Source organism: Oryzias melastigma, linkage group LG24 (assembly GCF_002922805.2).
Source record: "Oryzias melastigma strain HK-1 linkage group LG24, ASM292280v2, whole genome shotgun sequence".
NCBI lineage: Eukaryota > Metazoa > Chordata > Actinopteri > Beloniformes > Adrianichthyidae > Oryzias > Oryzias melastigma.
The window spans coordinates 21389161-21413536 of NC_050535.1; the positions used below are offsets into that span (position 1 = coordinate 21389161).

General features: G+C 41.6%; 2 protein-coding genes across 4 annotated transcripts in view; one reads left to right on the forward strand and one right to left on the reverse strand.

The window, feature by feature from the left end:
- Positions 1-4544: 4544 nt before the first annotated feature.
- On the forward strand, positions 4545-6668 carry lyrm2 (LYR motif containing 2). Its single transcript, XM_024291482.2, has 3 exons — positions 4545-4691; positions 4770-4910; positions 6184-6668. Exons 1-3 carry the CDS (start codon positions 4647-4649, stop codon positions 6262-6264), a joined length of 267 nt encoding a protein of 88 aa, XP_024147250.1. The 5' UTR covers positions 4545-4646; the 3' UTR covers positions 6265-6668.
- The window catches only part of ankrd6b (ankyrin repeat domain 6b), a 41405-nt gene continuing 23431 nt past the window's right edge, over positions 6403-24376 (reverse strand). The window contains exons 1-16 of one of the 3 annotated variants that reach the window (XM_024291480.2): positions 23528-23669; positions 23346-23444; positions 22940-23264; positions 20966-21064; positions 16792-16890; positions 16609-16707; positions 14926-15024; positions 14493-14591; positions 13230-13307; positions 13048-13146; positions 11915-12016; positions 11670-11840; positions 11453-11605; positions 10324-10437; positions 10018-10255; positions 6403-7520 (exon numbers count right to left, since the gene is read on the reverse strand). In XM_024291480.2, coding sequence (XP_024147248.1) covers positions 7039-7520; positions 10018-10255; positions 10324-10437; positions 11453-11605; positions 11670-11840; positions 11915-12016; positions 13048-13146; positions 13230-13307; positions 14493-14591; positions 14926-15024; positions 16609-16707; positions 16792-16890; positions 20966-21064; positions 22940-23197 — 2190 coding nt within the window. In that variant the 5' untranslated portion in view covers positions 23198-23264; positions 23346-23444; positions 23528-23669 and the 3' untranslated portion in view covers positions 6403-7038. Of the gene's footprint in view, positions 7521-10017; positions 10256-10323; positions 10438-11452; positions 11606-11669; positions 11841-11914; positions 12017-13047; positions 13147-13229; positions 13308-14492; positions 14592-14925; positions 15025-16608; positions 16708-16791; positions 16891-20965; positions 21065-22939; positions 23265-23345; positions 23445-23527; positions 23670-24376 lie in introns of those variants that run through there. The other 2 variants (XM_024291481.2, XM_036210529.1) reach the window with 2 other exon arrangements.

A 24376-nucleotide genomic window follows, 5' to 3' on the forward strand; every position in this document is an offset into this window, starting at 1 on the left:
CACAAGAGGGCAGCATCTGTAACTCATGGCAATACCCAGTAAAGCCACAAGAGGGCAGCATCTATTATTTATGGCACTACCCAGTAAAACCGCAGGAGAGCAGCATTTGTAACACATGAGAATATCCAATAGAGTATACTCATCTTTAGCATTTTCATGTGTGAAAGAATGTGTAAAACCCATAGACTGTATATAAGAATAATTATTATTTTTACAGTCAATGGTAAAACCGCAGATTAAATAAAATAACTGGAATAAAAACGTTTTTATTTTTATTTTTTACCCTTTGTTCATGTATAAACCTCATGGATAAAATGTTAGAAATGGACATGCTATAAAAAAATGGTGAAGACGAAAAAAATTAAATAAAAATTTGGCAGAGGAAAACCAACTCAAAATAAAAGAATTGCAATGCGTAGGTAAATTATTATTGTTTTGTTTAATGTTTGAAATAGACCACTTGAAAAAATGAGAAAAGTAGCCTAATTAAAAAATCTGGTTTTTAAATGTTGTGTTTTCCATTTACATGCAAGAGTAAACTGTACAAAATGATGTCAATGTTAATTAATTGTTCAGTATTCAACAATATTTCTTGGGTTCCATAGAACCGTATTGTCACTTATGTCGTACTGTAGTTGCAGCAATAGGAAAGCATCTGTAACTCATGGCAATACCCGGTAAAGCCACAAGAGGGCAGCATCTATTATTTATGGCACTACCCAGGAAAGCCACAAGAGGGCAGCATCTGTAACTCATGATAATACCCAGGAAAGCCACAAGAGGGCAGCATCTGTAACTCATGATAATACCCAGTAAAGCCACAAGAGGGCAGCATCTGTTATTTATGGTAATACCCAGTCAAGCCACAAGAGGGCAGCATCTATTATTTATGGCAATACCCAGTCAAGCCACAAGAGGGCAGCATCTATTATTTATGGCAATACCCAGTATAGCCACAAGAGGGCAGCATCTGTGATTCTTGCCAATACCCAGTAGAATCACAGGAGAGCAGCATTTGTAACTCATGAGAATATCCAATAGAGCATACCCTTCTTTAGCATTTTCATGTGTGAAAGAATGTGTAAAACCCATAGACTGTATATAAGAATAATTATTATTTTTACAGTCAATGGTAAAACCGCAGATTGCATAAAATAACTGGGATTAAAACCGTTTTTATTGTTATTTTTTACCCTTTGTTCATGTATAAACCTCATGGATAAAATGTTAGAAATGGGCATGCCTTAAAAAATGGTGAAGACGAAAAAAATTAAATAATACATTGGCAGAGGAAAGTCAACTCAAAATAATAAATTTGCAATGCATATGTAAATTATTATTGTTTTGTTTAATATTTGAAATAGGCCACTTGAAAAAATGAGAAAAGTAGCCTAATTAAAAAATATGGTTTTTAAATGACTCTCAGGCTGACGCCTCACACAGCCAGGTAATGACCATTGACTGTATAAGAAAAAAACTGGACAGAGCAAGCCCCCCTACTTCCGTGTTCATATAGGAAGTACCACTGGATTGCAAAAAGGCCAAAGTCCCATTGACTTACATTGAGAAACAGACAGTCATTTCTCAGTCATTATATATCTCAGAATAATCATTCTTCCTGTGGGGTCGCTCTGCACTGGACCCTCCAGTCAGGATGAAGATTGCAGGATGGCAAAGGAAATGAGCAGAAGCAATCACCAGGACACAGAAATCTTTTAGAGCTCTTAGATTTGACATTTAATTTTAGACTCACACCAGCCAGCACACAGCATGGAGCTCTTCTCCCTCTCTCACTTGACAAATTCTCAGCCCTTTTATCTGCTGGAATCTACCAGCTCCCTTTATTGGGAGGGGTTTCAGCACTTCCCCCAGGTGAACTATTTGGTTAAACAGAACACAAAGTAAGTAAACAATCAACACAAACTTAAAGTTACCATGGTTTTAAACAAAAACTACATACAACACCCAGAAACAAGTTAAATAAAACACCAAAACAAGTCTTTGATTCTGCTCCTCCTCCTCCTCTCAGATGGTTCAGTCCACTGGAAAGCAGTCAATCAGCCCCAGCTGATCCTCTTCTGGGTTGTCTCCTTGTGTGCACCCAAGTGAACATCCTGTAGAGGTCAGCCTTGGACACAGTGAGGATGATGGAACAGAATCCTCACACTTCCTCTGCTGCTTTCTGATTAACGTCTTTTTTCTAAACCTAATTTTTTTTTAAAGATTTTTTTCCATTATCACAAGTTATTAGAGTTATAAATTGACCAATCAGATGGCTCAATAAGCGTTTGTGGGTCTGACGTCGAACGTCTGGGGGGTTTGATTGACAGATGACGGGTAACCAATGGGAGCAGACTTCATCAATGGGTCCATGAAGACCTTTTAACACCTACTTTACAATTCAACAATGTACCAATCATTGTCCTACTGTTGTTTTCCTCAATGGAATGTACCGATGCAGCAGTTTAAAACAACAAGAGGAGCATGCTGTCGACATTTTTAGATGAGGATTTACTCTGGAGAAATAGATTTCACTCTGAGGTTATGTGCTGTGGACTTTTTTGTTTAACATTCGTTTTTCTTTATTTTACTGTGTTGATTGTAGCTTATAAATGATAAGTTGTGTTTCATACAGAATGGTACAGCTCCTCCATAAAATCACCAACCAAAGTTTCATCTTCTTCACTTTTCCAGCTTCAGCCTGAATTAGATGCAGCCGTCTGAGGAGCGCGAGACAAAATTGAAAGGACCTGGTCGTATTTTCAAACAGAAAAAAGATCCAGCTGTTCTCTTGTTAGGATGGTTATTTATTTTAAATACCGCTGAACACGCTTCTCACGTGCATCTGATCAGACTGTAACCTGGAAGTGCATGTGAAGTGACAAGCTGCTGCGGCGCGTGCGAAGGGGGCGCCGCACGCCGTTCTCCAGCGGCGTCACCCAAATGCTCCTTTTATCTCGACAAAAAGGAATAAATGTAAGTAAATCCCAAAGGACCGCTGACAGAATCAAATGTTGGAATGGTTCTCCCTCAAAGGCTTCAACAATGACTTGTACAATTCTCCGGTGTTATTAAAGTAGAAGCTGTTTACATCCGCTGTCTCGTGGTCGAGGCGTGGAAAGAGGCGGAGACTCACAATAAACTCACTCCAGATTGGTGACAGTACTTCCTGTAGATTCATGACTCAGCTATGACTCACAGAGACTCAGACCAATCGCTGAAGATCGGTTCAGACGTTTGCAAAATGGCGATAGCTGTTTCAGGAAGTGACGGTGAAAGCGGCGGCCTACTTTCGCGAGGAGTGGAGGTAATGCATTTCCAATGGGGGACCTCATGGCTCAAGAAGTCCAGTATTTTTACAGTCAATGGTTTTGATCAACTAGAATTGAATCAAGACCTATGAGTGTTTTCTTTGTGTTGGAATGATTCGAAAAATCACTCCAAAAACAGTCATGAATGTGAAAAAATCCAAATCTTTCAAAACAACATGAATGCAAAAAACTTTCTGCACCTAAACACAAGTCACTTTATTTGTGGTGCACCATCTAACTGGAATATAAAAATAGGAGAAATTATAGAGAAGTAAAAAACTTTCATTTACATCATCAATATAAATTATTCCAGTGTGGCAGGCCAAATTTAAAGGCTTAGTGGGCTGCACATGGCCCCCGGGCCGTAGTTTATCCATTCCTGGTTTAAACTCTTAAAAGAGAGAAGAAAAAATGTAAATGTCAGCCTAATTAGATTACTTGTTTAAATTGAAAGTTAATGTAAAAGTCCCATTCTGATCATCTCTTGATCTATTTTCAAAGCGTTCTTAGAGGATTTTTAATTATGATTTTAGACAAATTCTGTGTTGTCTGAATTCACTGAGTTGTGGGTGGGACTGTTGGTGTGAACCAACCCCGCCCCCTTACCAACACCCATCACTGAGAGCTCTCTGTTTACACTCTCTCCTGCTAGCTTACAGCCCCTCACAACCTAATGCTACCTGTGCAAAAAAACATAAAAATGACCAACTTCATTTCTATCCAGCCACACAGTTTAGTTCCAGATTTCAGCTCAGACGAGGAAAACAAAGACGTTCATGTATAGGGCAGGGTGGATAAAATCGATTAATTGATTTAAATCTATTTAAACTTAAAAGGATCGATAATCAATTCATAAAAATATAAATCGATTTAGCACATAAAGCTAAAGTCTGCTAGCTTGATGCTAAAGATGAATGGGATTTACCATTGAATGGCTAATGCTAGCGCTCGATCGACCTAAAAATACATTGCTGACTAAATGAATATCTTTATAAACTCACAGACATGAATTTTACAAACACTTTTAAGGAAATACTTTAAAAAATAACCATTTGTGGTCTGAAACATTGTCTTTTCACTCATGCTTTCTTCTCCTGAATTTCCCTGAGGATTTACAAAGGGATTAATATTCTCTATTCTATTCTATTCTATTCTATTCTATTCTATTCTATTCTATTCTATTCTATTCTATTCTATTCTATTCTATTCTAATGGAATAAGGTGTAATGGGTTTTTTGCGGTCCTCCCAGCCACCAGGGGGAGACAAACTCTCTTCCGGCGGCTTTCACAAGAACTTCCGTCTGCCTCATGTAAACAGTGTTGGTTCTGTTGGGTATGTCCGCCTCAAGGTTACCGCCGGCTGCTCTCTCTCTGAAGCAGGTAAACGCAGACCTCTGTGAACGGACCGGGACGCTCTGCCGGTACCGCCGCCGCCGGGTCTAACCGGGTTTGTGTCAGTTCCTGCAGAGGCAGAAGGTCCTGCATATCTACAGGAGCATGCTGAGGACGATCCGACAGGTGCCAGACGAGGCAGACAGGAGGTACCTGAGGGACTGGGCCCGCGAGGAGTTCAGGAGGAACAAGGAGGCCACGAACCAGGTGAGCAGAACCCGCGCGGTTCCGGTTCTCACCGTGTCTTCAGTCAGAATTTCTAACTGCAGTGAGATTTTTATCACCAGAACTACTTTTTCTCGTTCAGTGTTGTTTTTTAGTTAAGTTTATTTACCAAATATATATTTCAAAAATGCATTTTTAAACGCAGCATCATTTCATAGAAATATAGTACCGCCGCTGACCAGCAGATGGCAAAAACACAGTCACACTCGTGGTTTTTGTCCATATTCAATATTTTAGTGTATTTTTAAGGTCAATCGAAAGGAGTGATGAAGATAGACTCACGCCTTTTCTTATGAACAAAAACAAAAAGGTTTCATTTAAGATCCTAAAATTTAGAGAATTACGCCAAGTCAATGTAGTTAAAAAAAAACTGTTATATTCACCTTAGCATCATCAATTGTGGCTCTAAATAGCAGAAACGTTTTTATTAAGTTTAGAAATTATGCCTAAATGCAAAGAAAACCAACCCAGGTGTGACCTCTGACCTTCAGCCTCATGTGAGGTCAGCTTCAGGGCAAACGTGTGCAGAACTGTCGGGTTACTCTACAGGCCCGGGTTCAAACGTGGTTAAAAACTGATGACCAGAAGGAGCCCATCCTCATTAACACCGGAGCTCCAGTGCTTATGTTCTTGATTTACTGTCACTTTTCAACCGTTAACACGATCATTCCAGTAGATCCAGACGGAGAAAAGCGGCTTTGAAAAGTGACGGTATGTTAAAGATTTAGTGTTTAAACATCACAGATGACTGGTGTTAAAGGGTTAACCAACCCAGTCCACAAACAAATACTTTGTTTTTGAAAAACTGACTAAAAAAAACAAATGGGAACAACTGATGCTGGTCATTTAAAGAAACTCAGGATCAAAATGAGGCTTAAATCCTGATTTCACTGAAGGTTTCAGCTCAAACACACCAGCAACCCAAGAGGAACTGAACAAGGGCTGCCACAACCCATTATTTTAATAGTCGACTAATCGGGTCATGTATAAACTGAAGGTAAAATCGCTTCAGCTAATAGTATCAACTAATAAAATAGTTGATACTATTCTTATAGTTGATTAGTCGTCAACTATTTTCATAGTCAATAACTATTGAAATAGTCGACAACTATTTCAACAGTTATTGACAAATTTAATAGTCAATAACTTTTAAAATGGTATTTCATATTTCAGTAGTTGATTAGTCGACAACTAATCAACTATTGAAATAGCATAGGCTATTAAAATAACTTGACAGATTCTCTCCTTCACTCAGGACGCGATCCGCATGATGATCACTCAGGCCAGGAACCATCTGGAGGAGCTGCAGAAGTCCTTAGCGCTGGCTCAAAGTTGACATCTGAGGAAGGTTCTGGGAGGAGACCTGAGAGGGTCAGAGCGGACCGTCTGGACAGAGAACCTCGATGAGGGTCTGGAGGCTTCATCGTTGGAGTCAGAATCCTCTGCTCTCTCACTAGAGTCAAACCACAGACACTGCAGAGACGATTCTTTAATAGAAAACAGCTTCCTGGGAGGAAGAGTGCGTCAAGATCCAAACACACCGGTTCTAGTAATACTGCAGCACTGCTCAGCTTCATGTGTGTGATGGAGAACGGCTGCAGCAGCTATACCATCATTAGCTTTCTCTGCTGCACAAGAGTCACAGTAAAACATTTGAGTTTCTCTGTAACCTTTTGTTTGACTGAACATTATTTTAAACGTTTCCAAAGAATAAAATTCCTTCTAAAAAGGAAGAACACATTTATTAGCTTTCAGTGTCATTTGCTTGAGAACTGGGATTTAATAATCAAACAAACTGGTTTGAAAATGAAGCTTATCTGTGGTGCTGTCAGACGGATTTGAGCTTCAGAGTTCTAGAAAACAGGGTGAAAAGTGACCCGCTGATCCAGGCGGTTCTGGCTCAGCTGATTCGGGCCTGTTTGTTTCAGCAGCAGCTGGATTGGCATCATGGCTGTGAAAACCTCAGAACTGGCTTCATCTGGTTTTGTTTTCTTCTTTCTAGCTTTTATCAGAGTTTTGAGAACTTTTCTGCTCCTCCTGAACCTTCACTCCTCCATCAGCTGGTTCCTCCAGGAGCCGGCGTGGAGCTCCCGTTCCCGCTCCGAGGCCTTCAGCAGCCGTCGTGGCGGTTGGTCCTCAGCGTGCGCAGCTCGTCCTCCAGACAGGCGATCCTGTCGATCAGCGCCGCCCTGTCGGCTTGCGCTCGCTGGTCGGCGTGCCGCCGCGCCTCCTGCACCTTCCGCTCGTACCAGCGCTCCATCTGCGTGGACACGGCCTCAAAGAAGTACTGCGTGACCTCCATGGCGTGCATGTTGTCCCTCTCCTGAGCGAAGGACGGCTCTGGCGGCGCCTCTCCGAACACCTCCAGAGTCCTCACCCCCCCCGCCCCTCTGGACTTAGTCCTTCCCTGGGAGTGTTTGCGGTGGCGTCTCCCGCGGCCGCCGCGGCGCTCCGCCATGGGAGACGCCTCCTCTGCTGCTTCCAGGTCCTGGGTCTTTCTGTGTGCGTCGGCTACTCGCTCCTTTGGACGAACCACCGGGGTTGAGGAGGTGGGGCTCTTGGCTGGCTCCGCCTTGTGAGCCTTTTCACCGTCTGCAACAGAGAGATCAGTCAAGCTGTGCTGTGATTGGTTCAGACCTGATGCGCTCTCACTGAGTTCACACTGCACATTGAAGCAGCGCGGATCAGAGTGTGTGCAGCATCCGCGCTCTCCTGCAATTCACACCAGACGTGAATTCTTCCGCGATGGTCAACAAGTGCTCCTGCTAGAGCGTTTTCTGTTTTTTTGCCATCATGGGTAAATAACCTAAAAATATTGCCTCATGTTACGTCGTCCATCTTGACTTACTGCCAACTGGTCTCTACCTCTCTTGTTTTTTTATCTCTAGCCCCACCCCCCCACAAGACTTGAGTAGCGATCTAGGAGATTTGGTTGCAGCTCACGAGATTTGGTTGCGACTTACACGACTCACACGGCTAGCGTTACAGCTCAGGTGCGATGTGGGAGGGGTCTAGCTACAGCCGATGGCTCGCATTAGCTTCTGGTTGGCTGCAGCCACAAGCTCTACTGCCGACCTCACAAAACTCCAAACTCACATACGTTCAGGATAAACCCCCCTTTGTTCGCTGCGGTTCAGCGGCATCGTCCGGCGAAATTTGAACCAAACAAAACGGATTCACTGCGACGCAGAGGCCTGACCGCAGATGCAGGACATGAACGCCTGCAGTGGGATTTCCTCTTCCACTTTTAAAGTTGTGTGAAGACTGCGGCGCTCGCAACTGAGCCGTAACGCTAGCCGTGTGAGCCCCTGGTTACGAGGTTTGAGTGTCGACCCATAAGGTTTGAGTCGCGACCTACGATATTTGGTTGCAGCTCACGAGATTTGGTTGCAGCTCACGAGATTTGGTTGCAGCATACGAGATTTGAGTGTCTATCCACAAGATTTGAGTCGCAACCCGTGAGATTTGAGTCGGGACTAGTGGTGTGTCAAAAGATCGATATCGTGATATCTAGTCCTATGATCGATTCTCGATGGGTTCTAACCAAGTATCGATCTTATATTTTCATTTAAAGAGGCTGTTGCGCCGAGCGTCTTAGTCGCGTGATGGAACTGGTGAGCAGCCGGTGCGCGCTGCGTCGGACTTTTAATAGCAACGAGCTTCATTCAGGAAAAAGCCCTGGTGAGATAAAGGCTCTGTAGCGCGTGTGAAGCATGCCTACCTGTGCGCATTCATCCTCCATCTGTAGGAGAGGCAGACGGTAAGAGGTGACTTTGTCTGAGCGCTAGAATGACCGTGATCGCTTAATTGATCTAGTTGCTGTGGGAACTGGGCACGTGCTTCACAACTGTTTATATTTACTTCAGGTACCGTCGGAATTTGCGTTTTCATGCACTTCAATGTTTAACCTGCTGGTTTACGGTGTAACTTTGGTAAATTTGTAGTGTCAAGTTTTCAAATGAATGTAATTACTTTTTGTTAATGTTAATTTAAAGCCATTCTTAAATAAAAAATGTAGGATTTGATGTTTGAACTTAGATAAAAATGTATTTTGACAATGCTGCCTAACTGGGTCCCTGTGCCCCTCAAGTACAGGGTCGTGTCAGGAAGGGCATCCGGCGTAAAAACTCTGACAAATCACTGATGCGAAACAGTGGGTGCTGTTACGCTGTGGGGACCCCGAAAGGGATAAGCTGAAAGTGAACTACAATTCACTGTAAAATTAGGGAGGTTGCTAGTTAATTGAAGAACTTAAAATGATATCAATTATTATTGATTCAAGTTGTTTATTGCTATTCTGTAATAGAATATGAATTTGTAAACATTTATTCCCAATATTATGTGTGTTTTAAGGTTTCTACCTATTGACTGCTGACTGACCAAATGGAAAAAAGATAAAGATTGGAAAAAATAATCTCCAGTGACAGTCTGAGTAAATCAGTCTTCATTTTTGGATGCTCAGCCCTTTTCAAGTGAGGGAAAAGTGCACAAAATATTTGGTAAAACTTGACAGAGGCTGTAAAACATTATATTCATCATCCTTTGGTGTGACGTTCTTTTAGAGGTAGATAGCTGTCACTACTTGACTTATTTAATTTTTGTTCTGTTGTTTACAACAATTCTGCACTAAGTAGTGTCACTGCTGATCATGTTTACTATTGTTAACATTGAATTTGACAGATAATTCCAATTTGGTTGTTAATGCTTGTCAAAGACATAGTATTACTGATTTCAGCAATGTTGCACAAAAGTGTCTATAATCTGTTGTACTATAATAATCTATAATTTGTATGTATTTGTTTATCATGATTGTGTTTGAGGTAAAAAAATGAATGGGGATATATTTTCCAAAAAATGTGTGTTCTTCTATATAATCCTAGTTATTTGAGAGGATTTTTACCAATTTTCGCAGTATCGTGATATTATCGATATCATGAGCCATGTATTGCGTATCGTATCGTATCGTGAGGTACCCAGTGATTCCCAGCCCTAGTTGAGATCTACGATATTTTAGTTTCGACCCATAATGGAAGCGTCCTCTGTTCTGCAGTGCTTCTGTGTCCAGTGTGAACCAGACGTCTGACCTCACCTGGAGAGCTCTCCGCATGAACAACAAAGTAGTGGTTGGAGGCTCCGCCCTCTGCAGTGCCTGTGTCACCTTCACTGGGCTTCGGGCCAGCACGATCTCTCCTCTCGACCTCATTCAGACCCTCGGAGACCGACAGACAGCGCCGCAGCGTGGTAGCGCCGGGCTCTCCGCTGAGCCGGACCTCCAGGTTCTGCAGTCTGGACAGACACCAGCTCTTCAGCTCGCTGACCAGAGACGCCTGCACAGAGGAAACAACAGCATCAGGACACCGCTCTGCTCCGGGCGCCGCACCGCCGCATGCCCCACCTGTCTGCTCTGGGCCTCCAGACGCTCCTGCTGCGTCCACTGCTCCATCCTCTGCAGACATGCGCTCCTTTCCGCAGAAACCCGCTCCAGCGTCAGCTTATCCAGAGCCCCCATCTGCAGGGATCAGACGGGTCAACAGCTGTCCTTCAAACAGAACGGTGGACCCTCCTCCACACAAGACCCACTGATGGAGATCAGATCAGAACCTTTCCAGGAGGAAGATTCTGGCACACCTTCACAGCGTTTGTGTGACTGAAGAAATGTCATCAAAGTATGTCGGCTTTGATGAGTCGTTACTTGTAGGGATGTCACGATTCAGTCAAGCCACGATTCGATTCACAGTTTTAAAGTCACAATTTAGATTTTTACCTTTTTTTTTTTCAACACAATAAATTAAAGGTATTTTAAGATCAAGTATGTTTTCTTTTTGCCCCTCATAACAAACAAGAAGGAGTCAATACAAATAAACAATTGTACATAATACTGACATGATCACAATTCCTTTCATACCCATTAGAACACCCCCCACCCAGCTGCTGTACTCAGCGCAAATAATGTTCTTTTGCAGTTTGCAGAGAAAAACACAAAGAAGACTCAAGAAAGCAAACTAGAGTATGGCTCTGGCAAATGAACATCACGCAGCCCGTCCGCTACGCACACACACTCACAGGCGCACACACATTAACAGGCACACAGTCACAGGCGCGCCTACTCTCAGTTGCGCCCAGACACTCGCAGGCACACCCCAGTGCACACAACTTGCTCACACACCGGCTGCGTCGGCGGACATGCAAGCGGACACTTTTAAAGAAAAGTCAATGCAAACGCGGAGAGCAGATTTTCTGATTTCTTGTAATGTAAAGTGTCCTCTTGAATTCGCGCCGACTCAGCCGGTGTGTGAGCACCTTTAGACTCACAGTGAGCCTGCATGAAGAAATGTCATCTGCTCTGCATTTTTAAATTCAGGCACAGGCCGAGACAAACTGACTTTTTAATTTTCCGCATTGATGAACATGTTGAAGATTTTGAATAGTTTTTTACTGATTCACAAAGAATCGTTCCATCCTTAGTTACTCAGTCAGGTTATCACGTCAACGCAAACAGAAACCGGAGGTTACAGCAGCATCACCTGGTGTTTGTTCTTGCGGTCCATCTGGCCCATCTTGCTGTTCACCAGGTCTTGGACGGTGTGGATCTCGGTCTTCATCTCCTCCTTGGTGGCCTCCAGCTGGTTTTCCAGTTTGCTGATGAGCGGCTCACAGCGGCAGCCGTTCAGCGGCGCCTGCAGCGACAGCAGACTGAGCCCTGGGTTTCCTTTGAAGACCCCGCGGCTCACGGTCACCCACCTGCATGATCTTCCCGTCTTTTCCTCGGTACAGGGTGTAGAGCTGGTAGGCTTTGAAGCTGTGAGGGGGGACGGGGCCATGGGGGAAGGTCCCCTGCAGGTTGGCCGTCCTCCTGTGGACGCCTTCGCTGGGCTTTGCCTCACGGCGGCGCAGAGGTTCTGACAGAGACGGCTGCAACAAAGTCAGCTGTTATCACACTGAGGAAGAGCAGAGCTCCACCTCCTCATCCTCCCTCTGCAGGTTACCTTCTGCTTCCTGCTCCTGCGGGGGTGGGATTGGGCTGGGTCGGTGCGTCTGCAGGGGGCGTGCTCGCTGCTCTGCGTGTCCTCTGCTGCAGATGCACTGTCCTGCAGAAAACGGGAAGACTGACACTTTAGCCTCCTGAAGGATTTAAAAATGTATGTTTTAAAAAAAGTCTGTTACTGTTTTTTACTAATTTGGCATCAAACAAAAGGACAAAAACATACATTTGCGAATCATCGGCATGAAAACTGACCTCCAAGAAAACAGTTTAAAGTACATGAATTTAAACTTTAAAACTATTATCTTAAAGGTTTGATTGATTCTTTAGTTAACTTCCTTTTGTCTCAGAAACATTCAAACCTGACGTTCTCATTTAAAGATCAAAACAGTTCTGCATTGAGCTGTGCTGCCTTTCCTTTTTTCTGCTCTGAATTATTCCAGCAGAAGAAGAAAATATGAGCAAAAAGACCACAAACTTTAAGAAATATTTCCTTAAAAGAGTTTGTAAAATTCATGTCTGTGAGCTTATAAAGACGTTCATTTAGTCAGAATGTATGTTTAGGTCGACTGAGAGTTAGCATTAGCCGTCCTATGGGGAATTCCATTAAACGTTAGCATCAAGCTAGCAGACTTTAGCTTTATGTGCTAAATCGATTTATATTTTTATGGATCAATTTTTGATCTGCTGTTAAGTGTAAATTGATTCAAATTGAATAATTGATTTTATCAACCCAGCTTTAATAATTTCTTTTTAAAAGTAAAAAAAATACTCTGTTCTTTCTTCTTTGACTTTGAATACACCAAATTAAGACGTCTCAAAAAGAAATCCTGGAATCAATTATAAACCAAAATGGACTCAAACTTTTCATCAAAGAGGATGAGTTGAACTCCGTGCTGTCTTTCTATAATAGAACTTCAGGAAATTCTTTCTAAGTTTCTTTCAGAACAAATGTTTGCCGCTTGTTGATTTGCTTAGACTTTTCTATCCAGTTCCTCCTAAAGCAGCTCATTGGAGTTAAAGTTTGACGCCTCTGCTGATGTTTCCACGGTGACCATCTTCTTTTGTGCTTCTGTGGTTGGTAAAAGTGGTCCACGCTTAAACTTTCAACAGGTACAGTGAGTTTGTGGCATTTACCTTACAGGACAGCATCTGATCTCTGGGCACCGACTGAGCCCTCCCCTCAGACTTCAGCTTGTCCCTCCTCTTCCTCACGCTCCGGCCTCGCAGGAAGCTCTGAACCCCAACACAAACAGTCTGTGGTTCTGATGTTTTCCGTCTTCAGAGCTGTTCGTGCTAAAGCTGGGCTTCAAACTCACCTGTGGAGCTTTGGTCAGAAGGAGAGCCACCTCGGGGTTGTTGTGTTCTCTGGCCTGATCCAGAGCCGTCTGACCCGCCTGCACAGACAGAACCAGAAGGTCTTCCTTCAAACTGCAGCAGCTACTGTCACATTGTGATTCAAGATAAACACGACAGGTCCAGTTGTTCCAGTTGTACTCAAAGTTACAGGGTTTTCAAAGCTTCCTGTGGTCACGTGACGCTGTGGACTGCAGCCTTATATACTTGATTTATTTCAAACATGTAAAACATTAAAAAAAGGACTTAAAAATTGACAATCAAAGATAGTTTAAATAATAATTTATATTCTTCCATCTTGTAGTTTGACAACCAGCTTCTCTCTCATTTTGTTTGTAATAGTTTGTTGTTCAAACATTATTTGTATTGATTTTTATGGCTGTTACGCAGTTTAATCCCACACACTGATAAACACGTTTTCTTCCTAATGGTTGGAATTATTGGTTGTTTAAAAATACCACATCCCCTCAGAGAGTGATCCCCGTCCCTTTGTCTGAACTGTCTCTGAATATTATGGGGTAATACTTTATCGTTAGCTGCATACAAATAAACTAAGTAATAAAAATATTAATTTAGAACTAAGAAATAACATGTTGGTATAATCACAGTATTATGAATATTCTAAAGGTTGAAAAGGTTTTGTAGTTTTGTTTTATAGTTATTCCGCCATACTTCCATACAACATAGTAAATGTAGTCATTTGTATTTAAGAAACTATTTTACCTTCTTGAGTACTGCCATACTTTTTGATATTTTACTCTGAACATGTCTAATACGCCTTATTTTGTGGACAATAATTACACCAAGGAATTTGATTTGTGGTAACTTCTATATCATAGTATCATCAATTGATATTGGTAATTCAGAAGTTCCAAACATAATTGCCTTTGTTTTTTAGGTTTAAAGATAGTTTATTTATGTTCATCCATATTATTATTGTTTCAATTCATCATTTATTGTATTTATTAGAATAAAATCTGTTGGTGTCATCTGCAAATAGCATCATTTTTATTATTAATTGATATAAAGGTTGAATAATTTGGGGCCTAAAACTGAGCCCTGAGGGACACCACATGCAATGCCCTCACATCTCTATTGGTATTCCCCCATTTTAATAAACTGGTGTCTATCAGTCAAATAACTTTCAATCCAGTTCCATGCTAGACCCTAATGTTTTAAGAAGCACAGAATGATTGATCGTTTCTAAAGCTTTCTCAGCCTCTCACATTGTTGCAGACGTGACTGTCGGCTCCAGCCTCCAGCAGCAGACGAACTGTTTTCTTATGATTCAGAGCAGCGGCCACATGTAGAGGAGTGTCTCCGACCTGCAGGACAAAAGAATCTCAATTTCACCAGAATTTTGTGTCTGAAATTGATGGAGACACGGCAGCCAGAGAAAAGCCGAGCTCCTCCCACAGTAATGTTAGTTAGGTGAGAGTACTGGCTCCTTACTGACCACTACGTGAGATGTTCACACTACGCTCTGATTGTCTTTTTTCCTGAATTCTAACAGTCAGGCTGTGTGGAAAGAACATACTCTTCTCACATGAACAGCAGACTGGCTCCTTGCACAGTCCGCAGGTTGAAAACACTGTTAATAAACTGTTAATCATGAACCGTTAATAAATCAAGGGTCCTGGTGACGGCTGTAAGACTCACCAGGTTCTTCTCCGACACGGAGCAGAAGGCTCCCAGTAAGATGCGGATCATGGTCACATGGTTGTAGCGAGCGGCGACGTGCAGACACGTGTCTCCTGCCTGCAAAGACATCCATGAGTGAATGACAGAGCTGAGAGGAGGCGGTGCAGAGCAGTCCTTCATTATTCCCACTCTGAAGAACATCAAAAACATCTTCGGAAGAACTGGAGTTAACCAGAATTAAAGATGGAGGAGTCTGATAAACCAGCAGGTTCTCCAGCTGCTGACTGACTCCTCCACTGTAGGACTTGTTAGAGAAGATGAATAAACTCAAAATACTGATCATTTCAGTCTGAAAAGGGTCACAGAGACATTTCTGAAGCTTTGAAACTCCAGAAAACCACAATGAAAACCTTAATCCACCAATGTTCAAATGCTGGAACAGCAGAGAACCAGGAATGATCAGCAGAACCAACTCAAAGAATAACATGGAAGGAAGAACAGGTTCACCTTTACGGGGTCAAATCAGATCAGCTTAAAGTGAACGAAAAAACAAGATTGAAAATTAGAAGAAAAAAAAAGAAGAAGATTTGAAAACAAAACATTTTGAAAACTTGAAGGATTGAAAATCTGAAAAAATAAAATTGAAAATTTGAAAAAAAAAATTAAAACTTAAATAAAAAAGCTTTTACCAATTAAAACAATTTTATTTGTACTATCAACTTTCCTTATTTTCTTTCTCTTTCTTTGCTTTCAGTTTCAATTTAGAAAAAGAAAACTAGATCTCACAAGAGGCCAAAATCCAAAACACATCTTAGGTCAGAATAAACATTTATTGAACACTCTAAAACTACATTTTTAAAACTTTAAAACCGTAACTTTTTAACATAATTATGAACTGAATATATACCATTACCTATGATAATGATAGTGAGAATGCTGTAAGCTGAATTTGGCCGCTGATGATGTTAGTGCTGATAGATGAAAGTGCTGAAGCTGATAGCTAAAAACTCTGTAGCTGATAGCCAGCTGAAATATTAGCAAAATGCCAAATTAGCCTTAAAAAAAAAAAAAAAACTTAAGTTAGCCAAAACAGTTAGCATGTAGCCGAAATATTAGCAAAACACCAAAATAAACTAAAAAAATCTTATTAAATATCAAAATAGTCCAAAAAAGGCCTTGACTTTGACACATGTGCTTTAGAGTTTTTGAGTTTTCGCTGCTGAGCTGACCCTAATTTTACATTAGGGGCGGGGCTTTGAACTGATTGGCTACTGGGACTCAAAACAGAGAAATTAAGGCAAACAGGGAAAAACAAAAAAAGTCATAGTTGAAAGTGCAAATATACATCACTTTTAAATTGGTAACAGTTCGTCTTTTTATTATTCAAGTTTTAAATTAGCTTTTTCCCATTTTTTAAATATTTTTATGTTCTTTCATTCTTTTTAAACTGATCCTGATTTGACCCCAAACACCTCAACTCCGGTATAGGGTCAGAGGTCACGATGCAGCCGTTACCTGCATTTCCTCAAAGACTTTTGGATGAACGTTCTGAAGACAAAGAACTCTCTGGAATCCGAGTCCATTTGTATCCAGAATCAAACAAACTTCACAGAGGAAGGGTGAGATGTTACGACAGCGTGGTGTGGAGTCCATCCAGCTGCGTCTGCATCCATGCTGGTACATGAAGGTCAAATGACTTACTGTGTTCTTGCTGTCGGGCCTGCAGCCTCCGAGCAGCAGAACCTTGGCGCTCTGAGCATGACCGTTCTGGCACGCCAGGTGGAGAGCCGTGTTTCCTGCCTGGAAGCAACAGAGGAATGAATCCTCCCATCATTTCATAGGTCTACGTCTGTGTTAGCCGGTGACACCGGAGTGCAGGAGCACCTTGTTCTTGGCGTGAACGTTGGCCCCGGCCTTCACCAGCAGCTTCACAGACTGACTGAAGCCATGCCAGGCCACCTCATGCAGAGCTGTGTTTCCATCCTGACAACAAGAAGCAGGAGCTGCAGACTTCAAGCATGAAAACATTTCAAACTCGACATTTTTCATTTAATGGGCAATTCAGAAGGACTGGCCTTGAAACAGTTGAGATATGTGTATAATGGGTCAAAAAGTGATCAGTCAGCCACAGATTTTGACAGAAAAAACTGAGTTTGGTTCGTAGTGTTCATCAGAGAAACATTTCAACGGTGAGAAACAACGTAGAAAAAGAATCCAGGAGATCCCAGTTTGACTTTGAAAGAATGTATTTGTATAAGGGAGCAGAACAGTTCTCTCTGTGATGTAACCCTGGTCTCATTGAGGTCAAAGCGTTCCAGTGGGTATCCTGCAGCTGGTCAAACTGCAGCTGAGATTTTGGTCCATTCCTCCATGAAGATCTTCTCAAGAGCTATTGCTGGAAAACACAGACTTTAACTCCCACCACAGATTCTCTGTTGGATTGACGTCCAGAGACCGGCTGGAACACTCCAGAACCTTGAGATACATTTTTTAAATATCCACTCCTTCGTTGCTCGGATGATGTGTTTGAGATCCCGACATGTTTCATACTCAGTGCAGGAAAGAGGCTTTTCCCAAAAGTCCCACCATTCATGAATAATTCATCCTCTCCTCACTACGGATCAGTCGTCTTGTTCCCTTTGTAGAAAGCATCCCAAAGCATGATGCTTCCACCCCCGTGCTTCATGGTGTTCTTAGGATGTAACTCAGCATTCTTCCTCCTTCACACAGCGAGTGGAGTTTATCCCAAAGAGTTCCCCTATTCTCCAGATGGAGAACTTTAGACGGTTCTGGACAAGTACTGGTTTAAGAGGAACCTTTGGAGTATTGTGGGATTTGAATCTACAATGTGTTACCATAGTAACCTTAACCCTTTAGCTACCAAAAAAGAAAACAAATCATCAAAATCTGATGCTTATTCTCCCTAAAGGGACACCGAAGTAAAAAAAAAAAAAAATGAAGTGAATTTTTATTTTTTAATAGATAAAAGTTACTATCTGATGCGCACCAGTTACTATCCAGACTTTTTCTTTTTACTTTAATTTTTAGAACTAAAAATGTTCTGGTTAGTAACTGGTACGCACCAGATAGTAATTTAAAACAAAAGGTTTCCTTTATTTTTTTTAAATAGAAATTGTGCTTAAAAGGTTTTTCTAAAAATTGAAGTAAACGTTATTTTTTTTTGGTTCCTATCTGGTGTGCACTAATTAGTAACCAATATATATATATATATATTTCTACTTCCATTTATTTTTAGAAAAAACTTTTTTTTCTTCAAATTGTTTTCTCTTCAATGTCCCTTTAGGGCCTCAGTACATCAGGGAGGACTACACACAATCAATACTTTCAGAAACATGTTTTCTAAATATTCCTCACCATTTGGATGAGCAGGCAGTTAAAGGGTTAATTACAGTGGTATCAAAGGTTGTATGGAAACGCACTTCATCCCAGCTTTCTTCAAGTCATTGATCAGTGTAGTTCTGGACTATTTCTTTACGGTTCTCCAGATTATTTGTTCCTCCAGTTGAGATGTTTCATGAAGCCGGGATCATGCTTAACTTCTTTTTATATATATACTGTATAATTGCACCAACAGTTCATCTTTTCTCTTCAAGGTACTTTCTTCCTTCCAGGTCCACAATCTTGTCCCCGGTGTCCTATGACAGCTCTTTGGTCCTGGTTGCAGTGCGACTGTTTACAGGTGTGCACAGGTGTCGTTCCCTCAGGTAACCAGTTCTAACAGGTAACAAGAAGAAGCTACAAGCCTGTGAGGAACAGAATTCCTGCTTGTTATAGGAGATACATATTGATTTTTTGCTCTGTTAAATCAATAAAAAAATTCCTGGATATATTTTTACTTTCTGTCTCTCACAGTTGAAGTGTTTTGATGATGATCATTACAGTTCAAACTCAGCTTTTGAAGTGTCAGTGACTGGAAGACCTTTTTTGCACCAAATATTAAACCTGAGAGTATTTTGTCCAACAAAATTGCCATTTAAAAATGTAGCAAATGACCTGTATATGAAAATGTCAGGAGAGGATTTACACAATCAACTCTTCTACAGCTGTTTATCTACAGCAGAGGTCTGCAACCTTCAACTCTGAAAGAGAGATTAGGGTTGATTTCTCACTGACTAAACCCAGCAGGAGCCACGAAGTCTTCAGTCACTCTTTGAAAGAATGAGACACTGATTTATATTTATGCTTGTTACCACTATGAAAAACATACCTTAAATGTCGTTATTTTTCATGAATTAAACATAAACATTAAAAGAAAATTGCCTTTTTTTACTTTTGACAGAAGTTCCTTTCAAAATAAAAGACATCCTGTCTCATCTCAATGCAGTAGCAGTAGCAGTAGTAAGTGTAATGTAGGCAGAGAGTAAATAAAAAGAGTTCATTTTACTGTTGTTGGCCAATCTCTGCCAGAAATCTAACAAATCAAAATGAAATCTGAGCTAATGAAGTGACCCAAACACACTTAAAGTTCCTTAATTTAGAAATAGAACATTTGTCTAATAACCTGGTGCGCCTTAATTCTGTTTGTGCTTATTGATGTCCTTTGATTATTTGTAGTACAGGACGCACAAAAATGTGTAAAATGTTGTAGTTTGACTTGTGATACGCCCTGCCCTTTAACTGTTTAAGTTAAAGTTTGCTTTTTTCTCCCTTCACTACTTTCTCAATTCTTACTTTACAGTTACTTTTTAATACTTAAAGACTTTTTTTATTTTTCTTTAATTAAAGATCCACATTTGACTTCTGATCTGCAGGTACCTGAGAAAATTACCCAGAATGCATCCTAATAAACTCACTGCAAAGCTTCCATATGACAGGTCATGTGACTCCTGAGCCACAGCCGCCATGAAGCTTGGATGGAAAGTAACTTTAAAGCTCATTCGCCTCAATGTTTTCCTGACCTGCGTCCCTTTTTTGGATTAAATTTATGGGATCAGATGCTGCAGCAAGTTAAAAAAAGTCACCACTTTGCAGTGAACAGCAGTGAAATAAAGCTTCATTTAATCCAGTGTGGTGTTACTGGAAAGATTATAAAACCCAGTCACTAATACACTATTAACCATCGTCCTTAATACACTTTAAATGTGGAACATTTCAGCAGCAGAGTATAAAACCATGAAGAGAAAGGAGCAGATTTGTCTTTGATCTTTGGCAGATCAAACTTAAGCAGATTAAAGATTTTATTATCATGTGGAATAACTAATGGAGACACTTTGAATTACATGATGTAGGCTTAGATTTTTATCATCATTTCATACTGGAAGTTTCAAACGCAAATGAGAACTGTGTTTTTAACATGTTCTTGTAGCATTTTTCTCATGATGGATGACATGTGTTAAGAAAATGAAGATTAAAACTATATTTCTGAGTATTTCTCTTTTCAAATTGTTGTGAATCAGGAGCAGATGAAAAAAATGCTGATTCAAAAAGCTTGTAGTTGTTCCAGCGCTCCATTCTGATCATCCACTAACAGACAAATAGATCCATGATCGTCTTTGTTTTCCTCGTCTGAGCTGGAATCTGGATCAGAACTGTACGGATGGATGGCTAATGTTAGGATGGGGCTGTAAGCTAGCAGGAGAGAGTGCAATCGAAGGGATGATGGGAAATGAGGGCAGGCTTACGCCAGGTTCACACTGCACGTGAAAGCGGAGTGAGCTCAGAATCCACTTCACCTCCAGTTCACACCAGACGATTATTTTTTTGAGACGGCGCTTCTGCTCAGCTGTGGTTATTTAGAGCTTTTCTAATTAATCTGACATCATCATCTTGACTTGTCTCTAATTTCTAAGTCTTCTGTAGAAACTATGTCCCAGAAAATGAGACTTTTTTTATCTTGGGAGGAAAAAACGGCATAATCATATTTAACAGACCACTGGGAAGGTTTTTACAACAGACCAAACGATGGTCGGATGATGGGATGATGGGAGTGGGACTTTCACTCCTCTAGTTGTGAGAGTCTGTTACAGAAACATAAACACCTGCGGTGCCACGAGTCCCACGAGCGTGGCATGTGTTTGTGGGTGTTTTTTGACCTCACCTTATCCTGCCGGTCCAGAGCACACCCTTCCTGGATGAGAGCTCCGATGACGTCAGTGTTTCCCACCACAGCAGCTCGCTGTAACGCCGTCTGCTCGCCCTGCCAACGACACACAGACACACCACAGGCTCAGCCTCCCCGTAACACTCAGAGTCGATGCAGCCATGAGGAGTTTGAGACGTTTTCCTCCTGATGCAAACGCTGCTGGAACAGGACCAGAGGAGATGCTGTGACTGAACTTCTGATGTGAAATGTCAATCAACAATACGTCACTGTTTGAGCACATTTTTGAGGCTAAATGCAAATAAAAAAACAATTTGAAAGCTGCCAGGAATGCTGCTTCCTGAGCCGCTATCATAGATAACGAACCACAGAAGAAGAACACTTGGTTTTTCTAATAAAGAGAGAACTGTGCTTTAAAGCTGAACTGTTTTCAGCCTTGGGAGTCCACTTGCTTGGGTAACATGCCACCTAGTGGTCACCTGATGAACTGAGTTATTTTTGTCTCTAAAAATGTTTCATTCTGGAAGTCAAAAGGTCGTTGTTTTTTCCATAATCCCATCACTGAAAGAGAACTACATCTGTCTGTGTAAGTAGAACATTTGCTCTCAGATGGCGAAGTGACAGCCTCTATGATCACACTGCCTAACAGAAATACACTTTAGTTTGGAAATGTTCAACACGTTCCACCCAGACATCATTTAGGTTGTTTCTGACTTCAGCCTTTCAGAAGGTTATGTGAACCTTTTTCTCTACAAATGACAAAGAAACTGCACTATAACACTGTCTCTACATTAAAAAAAACTCTTCAAGCACATTTCATCCAGAGCAGCAACGACTGGAGAAACTCCCAGGAGGGAAGAAGAGCACACAGCCAGTCTGCATACACACACACACCGGCGCACACCTGCGAGTGTGTGCGAGTGATGAGATTGTTAATAGCACACTGTAGGGCTGGGTTGACAAAATGTATTCATTGATTTGAATCGATTTAAGCTTAATAGATCAATAATCGATTCACTGGATGATATTAACAATCTCTTTATTTCACTGATACATTTACAGTATGTGAACTGGATCAGATTCATATAAATATATTCAAAACATAAAGTAGATTATTAGTATATTTCTAAACAAATGTGTATAAATGTGTAAACTCAAAATTGAATTAAATCTACTTGAAATGAGAGTATCAAAAGAATTGAAAAAATCAGAATTGAATTGATCCAGGCTGTTGTGAATCGGATCAAAACGTTTCTGAAAATTATTATTGATATCCAGCACTAACATCTAGTGTTCCATGGATTCTCTAAAGGAGAAGTTCTAACTAAAATGTTCAGATCATTAACATTGGAAACATTGTTCTGCTTCTCCTGGAGGACGTTTCAGTTTGGACACTAGGTGGTGATCATGCTATAGAAGTACACCTTATTCCAGAAAAAAAAGGAAAAAGGGGAAAAAAACTGTGTTTTAGATCACATATGATTACTTTAAAAATATTTCCTTTCATTTTATCAACCCAGCCTTAATTTTTTACAAAAACAAATTCTAAATCTAAATCTTTTGTTTTTTATACTTAAGCTGAAAATCTGTTTGAGTTCATACACAGTTTCTGCTTTTTTAGTGAGAGCTGCTTTCTAAACTCTGATCTCAGATTATCAGGGACCCAAACAGATGACATGTTCCTCAGATGGAATCAGAGGACGTCTGGGTTCATGAGCACAGTGTGACCACACATTCCCAGGAAAAGGTCGAGCAGATTAGCAGAAGAGCGACGTTCTGATCTGCCGTGGGAGCTCTGGAAGAAAGAGCAACGAGCCAGATATGTCCAGGAGAAAAGAGGAGAAAGGGCGGGGAAAAGCAAAGAAGCCAGAGAAGAACCAAAGCGAAGCGATGGAGGACTGACGTCTCATCAGGAAAGGAAGGATGGGGGGGTCAAACTCCACCGGCTCAGTAGATGTAGGTTAGGCTAACCTCCTTCACTCCCTCAGATCCTCCAGGCCTTTCCCCAGCCTTTCTCCTCTGTCCTCCTCCCTCCTCCTCCTCCTCCTGTCTTAGTCTCCAGCTTCCCAAAGTCCCGGAGGATGCAGAGCAGTTTGTCGCAGGGCTCAGAGACCACAGAGACTGAACTCGGCAGTGCCCGAGGTCTGAGAGGAAGAGGGGCTCAAATCCTGCAGGGAGACCCACAAGCGGGCAGTCCAGTGGGTCCCATTCAAGGCCACTGGAGGCCATCAGAACGCAGAGATTTACGGGACGAGAAACAAGCTACAGTTTTAGGGTTATTCCAAACAAAAAGGATCTGAAAGCAAAAGGAGAGGCAGCCAGTGGTGACCAGGACTCTGGAGCGGAAACGGTGCAGCTGGAGGACAGATCCACTCACATCGTCCTGGATGTCCAGGTCACAGCCAGCTTTCAGCAGGATGCGCACCACCTCCAGGTGGCCTTTGTGGGCGGCCAAGTGCAGGGGGCTTCTGCCGTACTGTCAACACAAAACACACAACGCAACGCAATCAACAAAACAGCAGAAAACTGGAACACAAACTATAAAAAATCTGCATCAACCTCTGAGAAAAATCTGCAGGAAGTGAAGACGGTCCGTCCCAGAGGACGATCCACGCGGATAATGACTGAAAACAAACAAATCCCTAATCCAAGAGAACAGAGAGCAATCTGCACAGCTATCCATGTCAGGGATAAAACCTCTTGTGTGCATCCTGTCCCAACACGGAGCCGGAAACAGCAGGAAGGGGCTGCGCCGCGGCAAACCACACAATGAGCCGCTTCACAACCTGTCCGCTCTTCTGTTATCAACAGGAATGTTTTGCCAGCCAGCAGTAAAGAGCTGTGCACCAGCGGGACCCCTGCGGGGGCAGAAACTGACAGTGTTTTTACAGACGTGTGCACTCCGTCAGTGTTCAGCTTCTAACGCTGAACACAACAACTGTCAAAAAGTTTTCTAGATAAGCAAAAATGGGGTAAGAATTATGGAATTCTTGTGTTGGGAACATAAATGTATTCACTAAGACGTGTTTTCACAATTTAAGATTATTTTGCAATTGAAAAATGTTCTTGATAAGATTATTTTTTGTACAAGGTGCAAGACAGAAAGTAAAACAATTTTTTCTTGAAGTGTTTTTTCACTTTTTGCACTGTCAAGATCGATTCACTTAAAAAAATATAAACAGACGTGGGATTTTTGCAGGATGCAAACTTCACAACTCACCAAAATAATCAAAAGCAGAAAATCAAAGACAATGTGTCTCCAGGGGAACTCCTTCTTTTCACAGATTCCATCATTTTCTGAACGATCAGTTCAGCCAAACGTCACTAACGGACCTTGTTTTATGAAGTGCGAACAGGGCTGGCCCTGAACATAGGCGCCCTAGGCGACCGCCTGGGGGTCATCTGCTG